Source organism: Zootoca vivipara, chromosome 12, assembly GCF_963506605.1.
Source record: "Zootoca vivipara chromosome 12, rZooViv1.1, whole genome shotgun sequence".
Lineage (NCBI taxonomy): Eukaryota > Metazoa > Chordata > Lepidosauria > Squamata > Lacertidae > Zootoca > Zootoca vivipara.
In genome coordinates, this window is record NC_083287.1 from 34,551,977 (window position 1) to 34,569,514 (window position 17,538).

A 17,538-nucleotide genomic window follows, 5' to 3' on the forward strand; every position below is an offset into this window, starting at 1 on the left:
GCATCTGTGGCACCCATGCCTAAGCAATTGCAGGAGAATGTATGTAAATACTCTCAAGCTGTCGTTTGTTCAGGAGACGCATCAAGGGAGTAAAAGGTGCGCTAAAGGAGGAAAAGGAGATTGCGCAGCAGCCAAATGATTTCCCCACCCCCTGCATCTGTCTTTGCAGTGGTAGATACAGGGCACGTCCCTACACCTGTGCTGAAATTTTCAGGAAGGGAGTCTCAGGAACTGAGGCAAATGGGGGTGACAAGAGACAAAATTCCAGGACTTATTCACAAATTAAAAACAATCACCACATCATAGCTGCCAAGTTTTCCCTTTTCTCGCGAGGAAGCCTATTCAGCATAAGGGAAAATCCCTTAAAATAAGGGATAACTTGGCAGCTATGCACCACATCCAGACTGGCACCCACCCAAAAGTCCTGAGAGAACTCAAATGCGAAACTGTTTACCTGTTAAATAACAAATATTAATGTCCCTGTGATCAGCTTCCATACCCAAGGACTGGAAAGTGAGCAATGTTTTTTTTAAAAGATATGCAGGAAGGATCCAGGAAATTACAGGCTGTTTAGCTTAGTGTCCGTTGCTGGAAAACGGGTGGAAAGTATAGTTAAAGATGAAATTACCAAGCACATAGAAGAACAAATCATGCTGAAGCAGCACGGCTTCCACAAAGGTAAACACACTCTTTTTAAAAACTATACCAAGGGAAAAAAGAAAGAAAAACCATTGGTTGTTGCCAGCTGCCGTGCATTACCCCAAGCAGCAAAGTTTGCAGCCTGCTTCTGGAAGATGCTCAAGCTGTGTCAAACATCTACGGAAAGGGAACAGCCAGCAAACAGTTTTCTGCATGTTGTTTGCTCTAATTTGCCACTCCAGGTATTACGCTACTGATCTAAGAAATCATGACGTAAGTTATGCTGGGCCAAAGCCATACAGGGCGCCCTCTCCCTCTCTCTCTCTCTCTCTCCCTCCTAGCACCATTGAACTCTGCGCAAAAACACTCTAGCTAATATTGCTTTAAGGGACCTCAGTGACCCAAACCCCATCGGCAATGAGGATGCTGCATGATGCCCAGAAGTCACATCACCAAAAATCTTGATCTGAATAAACAGAGACACATTGTCCTAAAAATAGAATAAAGGAAAAAATCAACTGTGTCTGCTCAAAGAAGCATGCTGGGCTTTATCACAGCAATGTGAAATTTTCTGGGGTAATCATCAAGCGAGTTCAAGGCATTTCAGTTTAGATCAACTCTAATTTCAGAATGATCCTATAAGAACTGACATAAAGTTAGACTGCATGCGTGTGGGGGGTGGGGGTAGAAAATCACCATACAAATTAAACAAATTCTGTCAAAGTTTGCATTAGCCCCATTAAGTAAGGCTGTACAAACCAAGTCCTCTGCAAAACCTACAAACACTTCAAAGCAGCTCTTATCACAACATGTGCTGGGTTTTAGTATTCCTTTCCACGTTTATGTTGACATTACAAATACAATAAATAATAATGGAGATCACCCATAAGCAGCAGATAGCTAAAAGATTCCTAGCAAATATCATGGAGAAGGACCAGGTGCAACTTTCTGGCAAGACTCTTCCATAGCCAGGGTACCAATACCCCATTTTTACTGTTTGTTTGTTTGTTTGTTTTTGGAGTGGTGGACGCTAATAACTTGACCTTACATTTTATTATACAGGTAGCCAGAAATCTGCAAACCTCCTCAGCTTGTCTGAGAAGTTGTTTTTATAGGTCCAAAGAGTCAACTAATCAAATAAACAGAAAATAACAAAAAACCTCTGCCCTTAACAAACCCATACACAACACAGAATGCTGCCTTGTATTAAGTCAAACCAATGGCCCATCCAGCTTAGCATTGTCTACACTGACTGTCAGCAGCTCTCCAGCTTTCCAGGCAGAGGACATTCCCAGCCCTACCTGGAGATGCCGGGGATTGAACCCAGGGCCTTCTGCATGTATGGCAGATGTTGTACCACTGAGCTATGCAAGGCCCTTCCCCACTGGTCTATCAAGCGCAGCAATGTATACTCTGGCTGGCAGCAGTGGTTTTGGATTGGGGTCTTCCCCCAACTCACCTGATGCTGTTCACTGTTCCTGGGGTTTGAACCCAAACTCTCCTGCATGGGCTCTACCATTGAGTGTATACCACTTCTAGAAAGGGAGCCCCAGTCCTCCAAACTGTTGTGTTGACCTTACCCAATGAAGCTGGACTAACCAGGAGTACCAACATGTATAACAGATGAACATGGGTTCTCTAATATAGGGAAGAGTAAGTAAGAACTGGGAGAGGGACGTGGGTGGCGCTGTGGGTTAAACCACTGAGCCTAGGGCTTGCTGATCAGAAGGTCGGCGGTTCGAATCCCGTTGCTCGGTCCCAGCTCCTGCCAACCTAGCAGTTCGAAAGTACGTCAAAGTGCAAGTAGATAAATAGGTACCACTACAGCGGGAAGGTAAACAACGTTTCCGTGTGCTGCTCTGGTTCACCAGAAGCGGCTTAGTCATGCTGGCCACATGACCTGGAAGCTGTACGGTGGCTCCCTCGGCCAATAAAGCAAGATGAGCGCCGCAACCCCAGAGTCGGTCATGACTGGACCTGATGGTCAGGGGTCCCTTTACCTTTAACTTTAAGTAAGAACTGGATTATAATATCAAATTGATGGCACATCAAAACAAGGCTACTGCTTGTATTGCCAACACTTTATCCACCACCACCTCTGCACCTGATACTAAATCACTCTATAGAGCTTGCTCAGTGTATAAATCCATCTATATTAGAAAGGAAAACCAAGAAAATAATCCATTGGGTTTGGTATCTTGACAAACCATACAGCAGTAAGCCCTGGATTTTCAACTACTGATGACAGAACTTGACCACTCTATTCACCATAAATCAATGTTCTCTGCTCACTCAAGGGTGACATAGCTGAAAGCAGAAAAGAGGTCAACTTTTCAAAGAGGAAGAGAGAGCAAGTCCTCACTACAGCAGCTAGATAATAACAGCTGACTCTCCATCTTCAAACCTTTCCCTTGATTTACAAATCAAGCTATTCTGTAGCTGCTGCATTTTATAGTTCCTTTGACTCAAAGGCCAACCTTTAAGTCATCTTAGCACTAAAACAGAAGCCTGAGGAGACACAAGACACTGGAAATATTTAAAAATGAATGGTCTGGCAAATGTATCAAGAATTCTATAGGAATTTAGCTACTACATAAAAGAATTCTGCGGCGCACATATTTTCCATGTTATCATTCATTCGATAACCGACAACCTGATCCTATAAGAATGCTTTAGGAAACAAGTATGTCAATGGGACTTACTCCCACTCAAGAATGACAGGATCAAAATTGCACTTTCATTCCACATTATGGTATAAATTTTAATTGCAAAATCGTGAACATAGCATCACTTAGGCCTCTTAGCCTTACTTCACGGCCCTTCAACAAGTTACAAATACCACAGCTGAGATGGGAAATCCCCTCCTTACAGTGTTGGACCGCAGCTCCCATCATCCCTCACCATTGGCCATGCTGGCTGAGGCTGATGGGAGCTGGAGTCCTATAGCATCCTGCAAGAACACAACTTCTTCACCACTGTACCACAGTATCCCAAGTCACGTTTTATGGGAACCTAGTGGCAATATGAATTTTACGTTCACCAAAACAACGGGCATTGATTAATGTTTCGAAAACCAGCTAAAAACCCAATTGCCACAACACAGGGCAGCTATGCAAACTTTAGTCCCACTAAAATCAACAGGGCTTAAGTTTACCTCTCTCCCCATGCTGGGTTGTTACATTATTGTGCATGTAAAATGAGAATATTAATAACTATTTGCACAGGGCATGTCCAAATGAGCATCATTTAAAAACAAAATCTGGTAGATTAGCAATTTGTTTCAACTCATTGATCAGTTTTTCAATCATAATAGGAATTCTACACACACACACACACACACACACACACACACACACACACACACACCACTTTGTGGAGCCCCCAAGAAAGCAAAACAACAAAAGCAGCAGTCAAAAGTTCAAGAAGTCAAAGCAAAACTGATCTTGTCAAAATAAGAATCAGACCACAGGGCTAGAGCTTAGGGTTTTTTTTGGGGGGGGGGAAGGAGGTTAAGAGTGCATAGTGCAGAAGGGAGGGAATGATTTATTCAGAAACAATGACATAACATTAGTAAAAGGCACAATTGTAATCTATCTTTTATTGGTTATAGAATAGTGTCACTTAAAGGTCACTGGCCTTTACATGCATATCCACCAAAAGTGGAGGCAGGGACTGTTGCCATGGTGCGACTTGCTTTCTCATCCTTATTACTGGTGGGATGTTATTAGCCTGCCTTGATGAAGCTTTTTACTGTACAATAAGCACAAATGCCCTTGATGGTTTCATTACCAGCTACTTTGCAGTCAATCCTGCAGCAGGTAATTATTAAACTAAAAACACGAACCCCCCCCCCCCAAAAAACCCTAGTTTGCTGCAAGTTGGCATAAATACCGGTATACATCACAGCAGATCAGAGGCTTTTGAGAGGGTCTCTTTCAAAAAGATGCAAAAAGAAGCCTGGGGAGAAGGGAAAACATTCCTGCAACAATGAAGGACAGAAATGCACATGGGACCTAAATCACTAAATGGTGATTGAGCATCTCTCCCACCTCCGGCACTGTTGTGGAAGTGGCAGGTTTACAGCACACAGGTGCATTTTGTGGATGGAAGGATATGCAGCAAATAAAGCAAAGCTGCTTTACTGGGCAAAAATTGGTTCCAATAATAATAAGGCCTAATAAGTGCTAATTTTACAGATTTGGCTTCAGCATCATCTATGCTCCCTCTAATCTTAAGGCTTTTGCCATATAGGATTATTTGTGCCGGGGTAGGGGGTGGGGGATGGATAAAATCAGCATAGCAAGAAATGAGAATCGCATATGGTCACCTCTGAACAGATGAGCCCAAAGCGTGACTAGCAAGCGACACGCATGCTGCTTTTGTATTTGCAAAGCCTGCAAAAGGGCCCTGTGTAAAGACTACAGGACGGGCAGCTCTCTGAAAGCTGCTTTCCCCAGAGGAAGAATCTTAATAGAGCCAGGCGGGAGAGAAGAGAATCTCAACCTTCCAGGGCAGGGGTTGTCGCTGCCAAGATGGGTCCATAAAAGACAGCCAATGCCACCAAAAGGAAGGGTGTGTGTGTGTGTCACACAACCTGAAAGGCCACAGGAACAAAACCAGCCACAATACAACAAACACCTGGTGGAGCGGGAAGAAAGGCACGAAGCGGCAGCAGGAAGGGGTTTTAGCAAGAAGCGAAGCCCTGTGGAACCAGCAGTGCAGAACAGTTTGTCAAGGGGTCTTTTTTCCGGGCGGGGGGGAGGGGAGGGGAGGGGGAGGAAATCAAAGGTTTGCCAGATGGCCCTTCTCCCCCACGTTTTTTGGGGGGTCAGGCATCCCCTTCTTGCAAAATACAGTAGATAATTTTATTTCAGGACCTTGTGAGACCCGCAGAACAGAAAGGCTCTCATTCGTCCTCATTTCGATTCAACCCAGTAACCCCAGAACCAAAGCAGCCCGCCCACTCCAGCAGAAACATGCATGCAGAGGCCAGCCTAACACCAGTCCGAATCCTCAAAGAGGAAGCAACTGGCGGCCGGGGGGGGGAGAGGGGGGGAGAGAAGCGCCCATCACCGTGGCAGCATCGCGACAAGAGTCAAGGGGGAGGAGGGGACTCAAGACTTGCGCAGAAAAAGCCTGCGAAGGGAGGCAAGGACTCGGGGGCGGGAGAGAAGGCGGAAAAGCAAAGCGAAGCGTGCGGAAAGCACAAAGCCGAAGTGGAGGCTGCGGTAACAATAGCCTCCGGGGCGGCGGATTCGGAGCCAGGCGCCCCGCCGCCGCCACCAAGCGCCCCGCAGCTCACTTCGGCGGCGATGGGCGTCACGGCGGGCGCCGCCCCCTCGCGCCGAGAAAAGCAGCTACCTCCGGCGTCCTTCTCCCTATGCAGGAGCCCGAGGATCCCTCCAGGCGCCCCCCCCCCGCCGTCCACCCCCTCCCAGCATTAACCCATCCCGCCATCCCGAGACCCTTCCCGGGGTGCGCGCTGGGCGCTGCGGTTCTGCGCCGTCGCAGCGGCACAAAAGCGCGCCCCGCGGGCCCCCCTCGCACCGACCTTGAGCGGCGCCGGGCGCTCCTAAGGTTTTGGTCACCGCCTTCCACACGTTGCAGCCCAGCAGGCACAGCAGAAGCGCCGCCGCCGCCTTGCTCATTTTCCCCCGCCGTGGCAACAGCGGCCGCCGCCGCCGCCACCGGGAAAGGAGGAGGAGGAGGAGGCGGTGGAGAAGGAGGAGGTGGGAGGGAGGGAATTGCCGGAGCCGCTGCCCAGCAGAAGGGGGAGGAGGAGGAGAAAGAGCCGCATCAGGGGCTGGCCCGTTCCGCGCCTCCCTCCGCGCTGCCTGCCGCTGCCCCGCTTGCCCTCTCCGGTTGCTGCCGCTGCATCATTGCCCCTGCGCTGCGCCCCGGCAGCATGCCGCCCGCCTTGCTCCCACCACTGCGGCTGGGTGGGCTGCGAGGGGGAGCGCACGGCGGGTGGGTCTCCCTCCAGAGGCGTCGAGGCTCCTCCACCGCCACCATCAGCTACTTAACCCCTTCCTCGCTCCCTTCCCCAGGCGCTCTCCCCGGTTTCCAAGAGCGGAGTCCGGGGGTCGGAGCTCCACCTGGCGGCTGGCGAAGGGCTTGCTTCCGCCCGCACAAAAGCCCGCTTCGGATGGGGAAAGGGCTTGCCATTGTTGCCCCGGGGAGGCAGGTGGTCGCCGGCCTCCCTGACCCTCGGCACGCCTTAACGAAGAGTCCCGCTATGAACCTGCGCGCGAATAGAGATCGTTCAGTGGATTCCTACTCTGAATGAACCCCCCACCTCACCGGGCCCAACACCTTTAACAGGTGAGGGAGGGGGATTTTGACAGAAACGGCATTATTGATCAAGGGACCAACATTATCAATCATGTTAGGTGCCATTTGGAAAAAAAAAAAGGTTCAGGCCTCTGAATGCATTTACATTTTGAAGATCTTGCAGAAAAGTTCTCTTTTTGTGGCTGCTATCACAAGCCAGTTTAAGCTACACTCAACTTTTGATGGGGGAATGCCACCCGAAAACCTCCCTCTTTTAAAAAATAAATAAAATATGGAGCAGAGGTGGAAAAGCTCCGACCCAAAAGCCCAATGCAGCCCTGCTGACCCTTCCATTAATAATAATAATAATAATTTTATTATTTGTACCCCACCCATCTGACTGGGTTGCCCCAGCCACTCTGGGCAGCTACCAGAATATACTGTACAGAAACACAACACACCTCTTCAAGCCACAAGGCTTGCCAGCCCAACTTTGCCCCCGACTGACTGTTTTTACCTGACTGGAAAACAGTATGTTCTTGTACTATGATAAGGCCTCTTGCTTGCTGACATGGAGGATAAAGGTGTGTGTGTGTTTGTGTGTAAAACTAGACTTAAGGCAATATTTGATGCTCCTGTTTTTCCCAGTGACCACACCCACCACTGGTGTGTGACCTAGGATTGCCATATTTCAAACAAACAGGAGACAGAAAAGTTGTTGCCCAAAGTTGTTGTGCTGTTTTTATGGAAAGTTTTCCTGGACATTTGGCCAATTTCTGCCCTACTGCTGTATTCCGGATATGTCCGGGAAATTCTGGACATATGGGCAACCCTAATGTGACCTCTGAAGGTTGCTCAGAAGGAAATGTGGAAAAAGGCATCTTGTTTACCTGTCACCCTGCCAAAACATAAGGCAGTTTTTGCCCACTGGTTGCCAATGCATGGTAGAATGTGTGGCTTCCGGCTTCTGTCTCTACGCCGGGCTTGAACTCGCATCTGCCCCAGCCAGTATCTCCACTCTGCTGGAGGTGGAACACCCCTCCCCCCCACTGGTGAGAAAGAGGTGTTCCAGCCCATGGCATAACCATTCATTTTCCCTGGGCAGAGAAGACAAGCAGGCTTTGGGGCTCTTATTTGAGTCACCTTTTTAGTGGGTTGAGTTGGATCTGCCCTTTTATACATATTGTTGTTGAGCGTTTTAGGTTGTTTTTACTCTAGTTTTTAATTCTTGTTTTTAATATATATTTTTGTAAGTAATTTTCGGTCACTTTTGTGAAAAAAAGCAACTAAATAATCACAATAAATTAACACTGTGCATGTTACCATGCGGCAGAAGCAGCAATAAACAAACCTCATCCCCAGTGCAGCCCTCTTCCCCACCTAGAGACCCATTTGGATATTTGCTTTCTTCTTCCTCTTTGCAGGATCAGAACTGTAAGGAACAGGAAAAGTTCTGTGTCTGCACGAAGAGAAAAATGGATGACCTAAGAGCAAATGCCAACTGTGTTGCATCACAGAAAACAAAGCTGTTCAATGTGCTCATGAAATCGAAATTACAAATGTGTGTGCCAGCTTAGCTCCTGACCCTTGTTACCACATTTTTAAAAAAAACAAAAAACAAAAAACAAAACTACCCACCATTAATACATTATCTGACTGTAAATGTGTCTGGCTGTTTTTGTCGAATTGGTGCAGAATGTCTACCAAAAACGTATTTGGATGGTTGAAGGGCATGGTGAAATATCTTCTTTCAAAGCCTACTTTAAAACTACTTTAAAACATTTAAAGCATGCACACGAAAGCTCATACCAATGACAAACTTAGTTGGTCTCTAAGGTGCTACTGGAAGGATTTTTTTTTGTTTATATAATAAATAATAATAATAATAACAATAATAATAATAATTATTTATACTCCGCCCATCTGGTGGGGTTTCCCCAGCCACTCTGGGTGGCTTCCAACCAAATATTAAAAACAGTACAGCATCAAACAGTAAAAACTTCCCTAAACAGGGCTGCCTTCAGTTGTCTTCTAAAAGTAAAATAGTTGTTTATTGCCTTGACATCTGCTGGGAGGGTGTTCCACAGGGCGGGTGCCACTACCGAGAAGACCCTCTGTCTGGTTCCCTGTAACCTCACTTCTCGCAATGAGGGAACCACCAGAAGGCCCTCGGTGCTGGATCTCAGTGTCCGGGCTGAATGATGGGGGTGGAGACAATAACTACTGTTATTGTGCCCTGGGTCACATAAACAAGCTCAGCACTAATTGCAGTGAAACTCTCTCTCTCTCTCTCTCTCTCTCTGGCAAATGTTTGTGGAAAAGCAGGTGCCTCTCTGGGTAGACTGCCCAGTATTTGAATTGCAGTGAGATGGCCATCATCATCATCATCATCATCATCATACTGCCCTTTATCAAAAGATCCCACCTTGATCTCTGGCACCTAGAGCACGAGTATCCAACGTCTTGCCCTCCAGATGTTGTTAGATTACATATTACACTGCTGGCCAGTGTTGATGGGAGTTGTAATCCAAAAACATATTGGAGGGTGCTATGTTAGTTATCTCTCAGGTTCCTTCAGTTACAATGAGGTAAAGGGACTCCTAAGGGAGGATTTATCATAACGAAAGGGCATTCTGTCCAGGAGAGTCATACTTTTTCATCAAGAGCACAGACAACCAACCAGGGTAGGCTTGCTCCATGATTCTGTGAGCAAGGCATAGAAATTTTATACTGTATATAAAACCTAAAGACACTTACATGAGAAGAGTCTATAGCCTGGTTCCTGTGTCCATATCACAGCTTATAAAGCAGGACCAACCCTATCATTAGGCAAAGTGAGGCAACTGATTTTGGGTGTCATGAAAAGGCAGCAGAGTGATATTTAGCATCATTATATTTTTACTGTTAGGGATGGGAAGAAGCCCTTGTGGGATTTTCTTGCCTCAGGTGCCATAATCGGCTAGCTTGGAGTACTACATATCTTGACTTTTTAAAAAGAGGGTATCTTCCGCTGTTCTGCCCAAGGCAGCAAAATGTCTTGGACTAGCCCCATTATTAAGCCAAGTTAACAGACTCCATCTTCATGACATTCCCTCTTCCCTTCTTGGTGAGTCAACAGATGCCATGATGATTAACCATAGTTTCCTGTTACGTCTTTCTTGTGCTTATTTCAAAAAGCCACAGATTAGTGCAGAGGCAAGGAAGAATGGACGTATGAAATGAACACACACAGAAGTGATATAAACAGGGAATAGATGGATCTGCTCTTTTATTTATTTATTTTTTTATAATATATTTTTATTAATTTTCCAATTAAAAACATTTATATCTCATCCATTATTTCAAATTATACAAAATACATATCAATCAAACCGAATGTTATGCCAAATCATCTAAAATTTTTCGGGGTTCCCATGCTTCAAGAAATTGGGGATTCCTCGCAACTGCTCACTGCCGTCTTTTTTCTAAAGTCCAAATCATCACTCAAAGTCTATAATAGTCCCGATCTTTCCCTTACAATCACATAGATGTTTTCCTCTGTCGTCCGATTTTTTCCCAGCTGCTGAGATAAATATCAAACAAGATTTCACATATGTTCTTTCTCCTGTGTGAGTTAATCAGTCCAGCCTCCCCATAAATCTTCTTGGTCTGGAGCGTCCCTGTTGCACCGATCTTTCAACACGAAGCAGCGCCATCTTAGAAAACTCGAAACAGTTTCATTTTCTTCTCATAACTATGTAGATTAACGATCTTTATGAAATTTACAGCTTTTCCAGGCAGAAGATCCAGTCATCACATTATGCATAGATTCTTGATAAATTAGTGGCTCTCCTTGCCCTATAGCTGAACTTAGCTTCAGGTCGCTGTTCAAATTCAAAGTGCGTCACATCTCATAAATCCTCCGAACGCATTCCAGATACTCCTTCCCTCCAGCTAGAGGGGGGCTTCTCTCGTCAGCAACTCCACATCTTCAAAAAATATACTCAGTATCAACAGTTTATAAAAATCAACTCACACAGATCCCTTTTATTTCTCTTTCGTTCCAAACAAGCCAGGACATCACGTCTGGGAAGGTACGGAGTAACTCATATGCAAAAAATAAAAAGAAGGTCTCACTTCCCTTGTCGTTCCGTCCCCATCAATCCTCCTTTCAGATAAGATACAGCCTTTGACTCCTCACCCTCAGCAGCGTAAATTCCTCAGCAGTAAACAGAGCTTCTGCCCCTCCTTCTGAAGTATGTCCATGGATTTAAGCCTAATTATCTTCTTTAATCATGGAAATCCCCACCATGCAGGTTAGCGTCCGGGAGTTCCAGCATTCCTCATAAGTGCTACAGCCCAAGCCCCCCCCCACTCCTTTAACCATCGGAGTGGGTTAGGGGGCATTGCGGGCCAGCGACCCCTCTCCGTAACCCCCGGAGAGGTAAGGGGGTTGCCATTTACTCCCCTAGCAACCGCCAAATTCCTTATGAGGGTCGGAGGGATGGAAAACAGGTCAGCCATTCCTGCAGGCGGGAACCGGAACTCTAGATGGATCTGCTCAACTGAACTTAAAGTAAGAATGTGGGACGTTGTCATCCGGCAAGATCTATCACTGCTGGCAAACAGAAAATATCCACCTTGGTATAGGATGATTAAATTTTAACGTAATTATAAACTACTAGCCTGACCTTTGCACATTCTCAGTAAGGACGGCCTTTTTCTTATTTGATGTGCCAGCAAATCCCCTCAGCTGTTTTGGATGGTCATTACAGAAACATCCTGTGTGATCAAAGACATTGTATTTATGGCACATGTGTTGCGGAGGACCTCCATCATTATTTAGTTCAACTTCTTATTTATAAAGGTGAGAAATCGACTGAGTTTTGTAAATAGAACATTGAGGGACACCCTGCACCTCACTGCAAACACAATGTCTTTGATCTCACTTGATTTCCAAGGCTGCAGTCCTGTGCAATGGGAGTGCGTTCCATTGAACTCAACAGAGCTTGTTTATGAGTAGACATGCACTGAGCGATAACAGTGATTTCTGCCATTTCCACTTATATATCTGATTTATCCCATTAATCTGGGCCCTGCTAGGCCTGCATACTCAGCAGTTACAGTAATGCACACAGTAGAGCAGCCATGATGGATTAAGATGGATGGCACTAGGTCACACACCTGTGTCATTTTTGTGTAAAGTTACTTGGACCTTTCCGCATACGTCTGCTTTAGGTGCTGCCAGCTGTGACATTGGCATCATGGTAAAGCATCACAGCTATCGGCCATGAAGCCAAAACAAAAGTGGGAGCTTCATATGCAAGGTTGGCCCATGGATGAGATGAAATGAAGCAACCACTTATGGCAGTAGGATCCACAGGGGCAGCAGAAATGCATCGCCCAATGCTGCTGCTGCTGCTTTCATGGTAGCAGTGATAGCTGCGGCGCACTACACCAGTGTGGTGTAGTGGTTAAGAGTGGTAGACTCGTAATCTGGGGAACTGGGTTCGCATCTCCTCTCCTCCACATGCAGCTGTTGGGTGACCTTGGGCTAGTCACACTTCTTTGAAGTCTCTCAGCCCCACTCACCTCACAGAGTGTTTGTTGTGGGGGAGGGAGGGAAAGGAGAATGTTAGCGGCTTTGAGACTCCTTAGGGTAGTGATAAAGTGGGATATCAAATCCAAACTATTCTTCTTCTTCCTTGGAGGCCACAACTGCCAGCTCCTCGGCAGCACCCCCACCAATGCCTCTTGGTGGCCTGGCCAACATGATTCAGAGTAGCCTCCCCCCCCCCAATAACAGCCTTTGATTCCCACTTCAACCATCTGGTAAGGTTGATTTCATTCCCACCCACCCAGATGTAGATCTTCTCTCCACCCTTCTTCCTGATGTCAATCTTCATTCACCCCTTCTTTTCTGGTTGGGTGGGGGTGACATTTTGTGCTGGCCCTGCTCACGTGGAATGCAGGGGGGGGACCATCTTGTCCACCTCAGGCAGCAAAATGTCACTGTCTGGCCTTGACTTCAGTGGCAGTCCTGCCACACCCTGGTACAAGGTTCTCCCCCCAGCTCCTGCCCCAGCTTCTCCCCCAGCCCAGCCTTTTCTCTTTCCAAACACTCCTTAGTTCCCACATCTCTGGTCCTATCTACAACATACATTTAAATCACATGACACCTCCCCCCAAGAGTCCTGATCGCTGTAGCTTAACCCTCACAGACATATAATTCCTAGCACCCTTAACAAACTACAGTTCCCTGGATTCTTTGAGGGGAAGCTACCTGCTTTGAATGTATGGTGTGGATGTGATCTCTGTTTTTCTCCTTCCCTTGCTCATCCACTGACTCATCCATCTGGCTTCAGTTCACTTACCTGCTGGCCTTGTCCACCATCCAGACCCCCTGTCCTGTGTCTCCTTCCCCTGCCTCTAGACCCCACTTCTGGCCAACTATCTCAGCCCACAATTCACATGGAGACTTTTGAATTCTTGGTGTCCAAACCTACTACGAAGCCTACTAACTCAGGCAATCACTTAGTCACATATAGGGTTGGGTACCAATGCAAGACAGTGGAACCCAGCTCCTGTCCTTGGAAGCTGTTTTGTTACCATTCTTCAAAGCATATACACTGTACATTTAAAGCAGCCCCTGTAAACAAACCCTGAACTCTGCTTTTACCTTCCAGTGAGCTGCAATTCCCAGCAGCCTTAACAAACGACAGGTCCCAGGGCTCTTGGGAAAGACATGCTTTGATTGTGTTTTAAATGTAGAGTGTATGCAGCCATGATTCCTAATCTTTTCAAAAGAGCAACTTTGAAAATATCAAGAACGCGGGCCAATAAACCAGCCCTTGCTCTCTCTCTTCTTTAATTCCCATTCTAAACCCCTTTTTCTAAGGACTGAAATCAGTGTAAGCAGCTGGTGGCTTGGATGAGCAAGAGATTATATAGACTCAACAATGTGCTTCTTCATAACCATCCCTTTTCTGAACAGCTGTTGACACTGTCTTGTGCAATACTTGTCTTTGATGATTTCAGACACATCAAGTGTGGCATATTAGCACTAATCCCGAGACATAGTCTTCAGAATATTATGCACTCACTGATTCTGAATAATTAGTTTCCACCTGCATAGTTCACAAGGTTTTTGCTTTTTCTATATTAAATGTACTAATTAAAATCATGGGGTGGAAATACTGAAGGACAAGGGGAAGGAAATTTCACTTGAAAAGTAGTCCACAGTATGGATTAGGGAATGGAAAACGGTGTTCACTAAATATTACCACTGCTTACCTTGACACCTGCTGGCTTTTACTAGTGATGGAGAACCCGTGGACTCCATATTGTTGGACTCCCAGTCAGTATGAGCAGCCACCAGGAATGATGTGAGCTGCAGCGCGACAATATCTGGAAAGCCACAGACTTCCCACCTGTATTTTAGAACAAAGTCACAATGGAGAATGTCACCTTCTGAACACTTTTATGTGAAGTGGTACAAAAAACGGTTTTAAGGACATGCAACCACCCACTAAATATTCTGCTTCTTTTTTGGATGTTGTAAAGTGTTCTTTCTCCCTTGGTTTATATTGTGGATTTAATCTCCTTAAATAACCTTGTTGTCTAGATTGTGAGCCAAAGGAAATACTTTGGGGGGGGGGGTTCTTTCTCCTGCTTAAAGAGACTGTGGGCTGTTATCAACTAACTTTAACTCAGAGTAGACCCCTTGAAATGGCCATGACTAACTTGGGTCCATTAATTTAAGTGGGTCTGATTTTAGTAAAAGTTGGTTGAAGATAACCCCTTTATATGCAAAAACTTGGATACATACATACATATACTTTAAGCATAAGTTACTCTCCCATTAATTTCAATTGGCATACTCTTAATTTACTTAACCCTTAAATACATATAGTCGATTCTTTGATGTGGTGATGAGCAAAGTCTTAGTCCAACCCGGCACAAGGCAGCTTCCTGTACTGTTGATTTCCACACTCCATATTTCTACCTTTGCAATGTTGTTTATTGTTATTAAGGACCTTACTTACCCAACTCAGGCCACATCCTATTTTTTTTAATTAATGGGTTTAAAGAATATGATTATTTGATATTGTTTGTAGATGGCCCGATGGCCCGAGGACTCTGCAAAACTTCATTCACTCCTCGTCACAAATTTTTATGGAGTCTCTTGACACCAGACTACATAAGGATTTGCCTCTAGGATAATTTTGACTCAGTTGTGATACACTGTGTTGGTCTTCCCATTTGTTGCTTGTCGTTATCTTCTCTTGCAAGTCCTTATTCAGTTTTGCTGGATTCTGTGACACCTGTAACTGCTATGAATTGATACAAGGCACTTGTATACAGTGCACAGATATGATGAATGGCAAGAACACAACGTTAGAAGTTCCTTCCCTGAAAAAAACTTATTGTGATATTTAGGTAGTTAAAAGGTTGCGTACATCAGCTGAAATCCAACCCAACCTAAATTGGCTATTTAGAACCTGCCAGTAGTTCAGCCAAGTGAGCAGTAGATGGTGATAGTGTACTTTCAACAGATTTTAAATGAAGAAATGGTAATGATACCACTCTTTCAAATATGGCTACTATCTGTCAATGCATATGACGTTATTATCATGAGAAGCAACAACTGTTGGAAAATATCTGGCATTATAGGTACTTATTACAGCAGGAGAAATCAGAAATGCATTTACGTTGGCTGCCTTGGAAACATTTGTTTTCTGTTTCCCCCGTAAATGCTCTTTTTGAATGATCAGGATATTTAAGTTCTCCCAAAAGTAAATGTAGCCTTTGAAACCAATGCATTACAGATGTATAGAAAAGGATGGATCAGCCTGTCGCCAATTCATTTCAATTCACATGTGTTCATTCATAAGTTGGTTTGTCCTGTTTCCATATTAATCCACAGCTATTTATTTTTCAAAAAGCAAAAACTTTTAAAACATCACATTGGGCATTTCATTGGTTGCCCTCAGTCTTTTTGCACTGCTCTTTTTGGCAGAACGTAAGCATGATTACTCGGAAGTAAACCCCAATGTGCTCAGTGGGGTTTAATCCTAGTTAAGACTGCATACGATCCTATGTACACATACTTAGGTGTAAACTCCATTGCAATCAAACAGGCAAGCAATATTTATGTTGCACGTGTGTTTTTATTACTTATTGTTTGAGGGCTTTATCTTTCCTTTTCAAACGAATCATTTTATTTCATGCATTTTATTTTAAACACAGTATGACTACAATCCTTTATTCAATGACTTGGGAGTAAATGTCACCAAGCTCAATAGGATTCACTTCTGAGCAGATGTGAAAAGGATTATACAGGAAGCCACTTTGATTTAATCTGAAATGATTCTGACTTTAAATCTTAGAAGAGTCTGTCTTTTGAGGAAGAATTCTCATGACACACATTTTTTGATCTCCCCCCCTACCCCAAAATAGTTTTTTTTTGAAGGAATATTTATCATGGTGTTATTTGTGTCAGTACAGACTTCCACAGCCCCTTCCATGTAAGTGAGTGAGCAAGTAAGTAAATAAAATGTCACAAAATGCTGCTTTAAGAATACAGTCATACCTCAGTTTAAGTACGCCTCGGTTTGAGTATTTTCAGTTTAAGTATTCCGCGGACCTGTCTGGAATGGATTAATCCACTTTCCATTACTTTCAATGGGAAAGTTCGCTTCAGGTTAAGTACACTTCAGGTTAAGTATGGATTTCCGGAACCAATTACACTCATACTTCGGGTTAAGTACGCTTCAGGTTGAGTACTTCGCGGACCCATCTGGAACAGATTAATCCACTTTCCATTACTTTCAATGGGAAAGTTCGCTTCAGGTTAAGTACGCTTCAGGTTGAGTACGCTTCAGTTTAAGTACTCCACGGACCGTCTGGAACGGATTAATCCACTTTCCATTACTTTCAATGGGAAAGTTCGCTTCAGGTTAAGTTCGCTTCAGGTTAAGTACAGACTTCCGGAACCAATTGTGTTTGTAAACCGAGGTACCACTGTACTACTTCTCCAGCAGACGTATTTGAGAACCAGAGCCATTTGTAACAATTTGTGACTGAATAGAGGCCTGTGTCATACCTCAGAAGCATTTCTTGAGATTCACAAATGCAAAATGTACAGCAAACTTCCCTTTCTTTTGTGCAGATAGTGCATGCACTAACAAAGAGACTCAGCAGAAACAAGAGAACAGAACGTTTTATCTCTGGGTCGGCATAAGGAATCAATTTTGTCCTGTTAAGTCATGAATATGGAAGCATTTTCATGGCTGAATAAAATTCAAGTCCTAAAGGTGGGAACTTAAGACTCTAGGTAGAGAATTCCTATGAAACAATGTACTTGGGTTCGTTGCATCGTCAGGGTAATGCAGCCACCGCAATGTGGTTTTCTCTTAAATTAACAAGCAATCCTTTCATGAAGGTCAGTGCTTCAAGGCTGTGGTAAGGTTAGGGACATAGGAAGCTCTCTTACACCGGGTCGGCCCATTGACCCATCTAGTTCAGTGATGCCTACGCTGATTTCTTTCTGAGGAGATGCCAGGGACCGGACCAGAAATCTCCTGTGCGCAAAGCAGATGTTCTACTACTGAGCTACACCCCTTCCTAATGAAGGGTGGTTGAAGGATT

General features: G+C 44.9%; 1 protein-coding gene across 2 annotated transcripts in view; it reads right to left on the reverse strand.

The window, feature by feature from the left end:
* FAM171A1 (family with sequence similarity 171 member A1) overlaps positions 1 to 6,507 on the reverse strand; it is a 76,833-nt gene extending 70,326 nt beyond the window's left edge. The window contains exon 1 of one of the 2 annotated variants that reach the window (XM_035129183.2): positions 6,191 to 6,507. In XM_035129183.2, coding sequence (XP_034985074.1) covers positions 6,191 to 6,287 — 97 coding nt within the window. In that variant the 5' untranslated portion in view covers positions 6,288 to 6,507. The remainder of the gene's footprint in view (positions 1 to 6,190) is intronic. The other variant, XM_035129184.2, reaches the window with a different exon arrangement.
* Between the last annotated feature and the right edge of the window lie 11,031 nt (positions 6,508 to 17,538).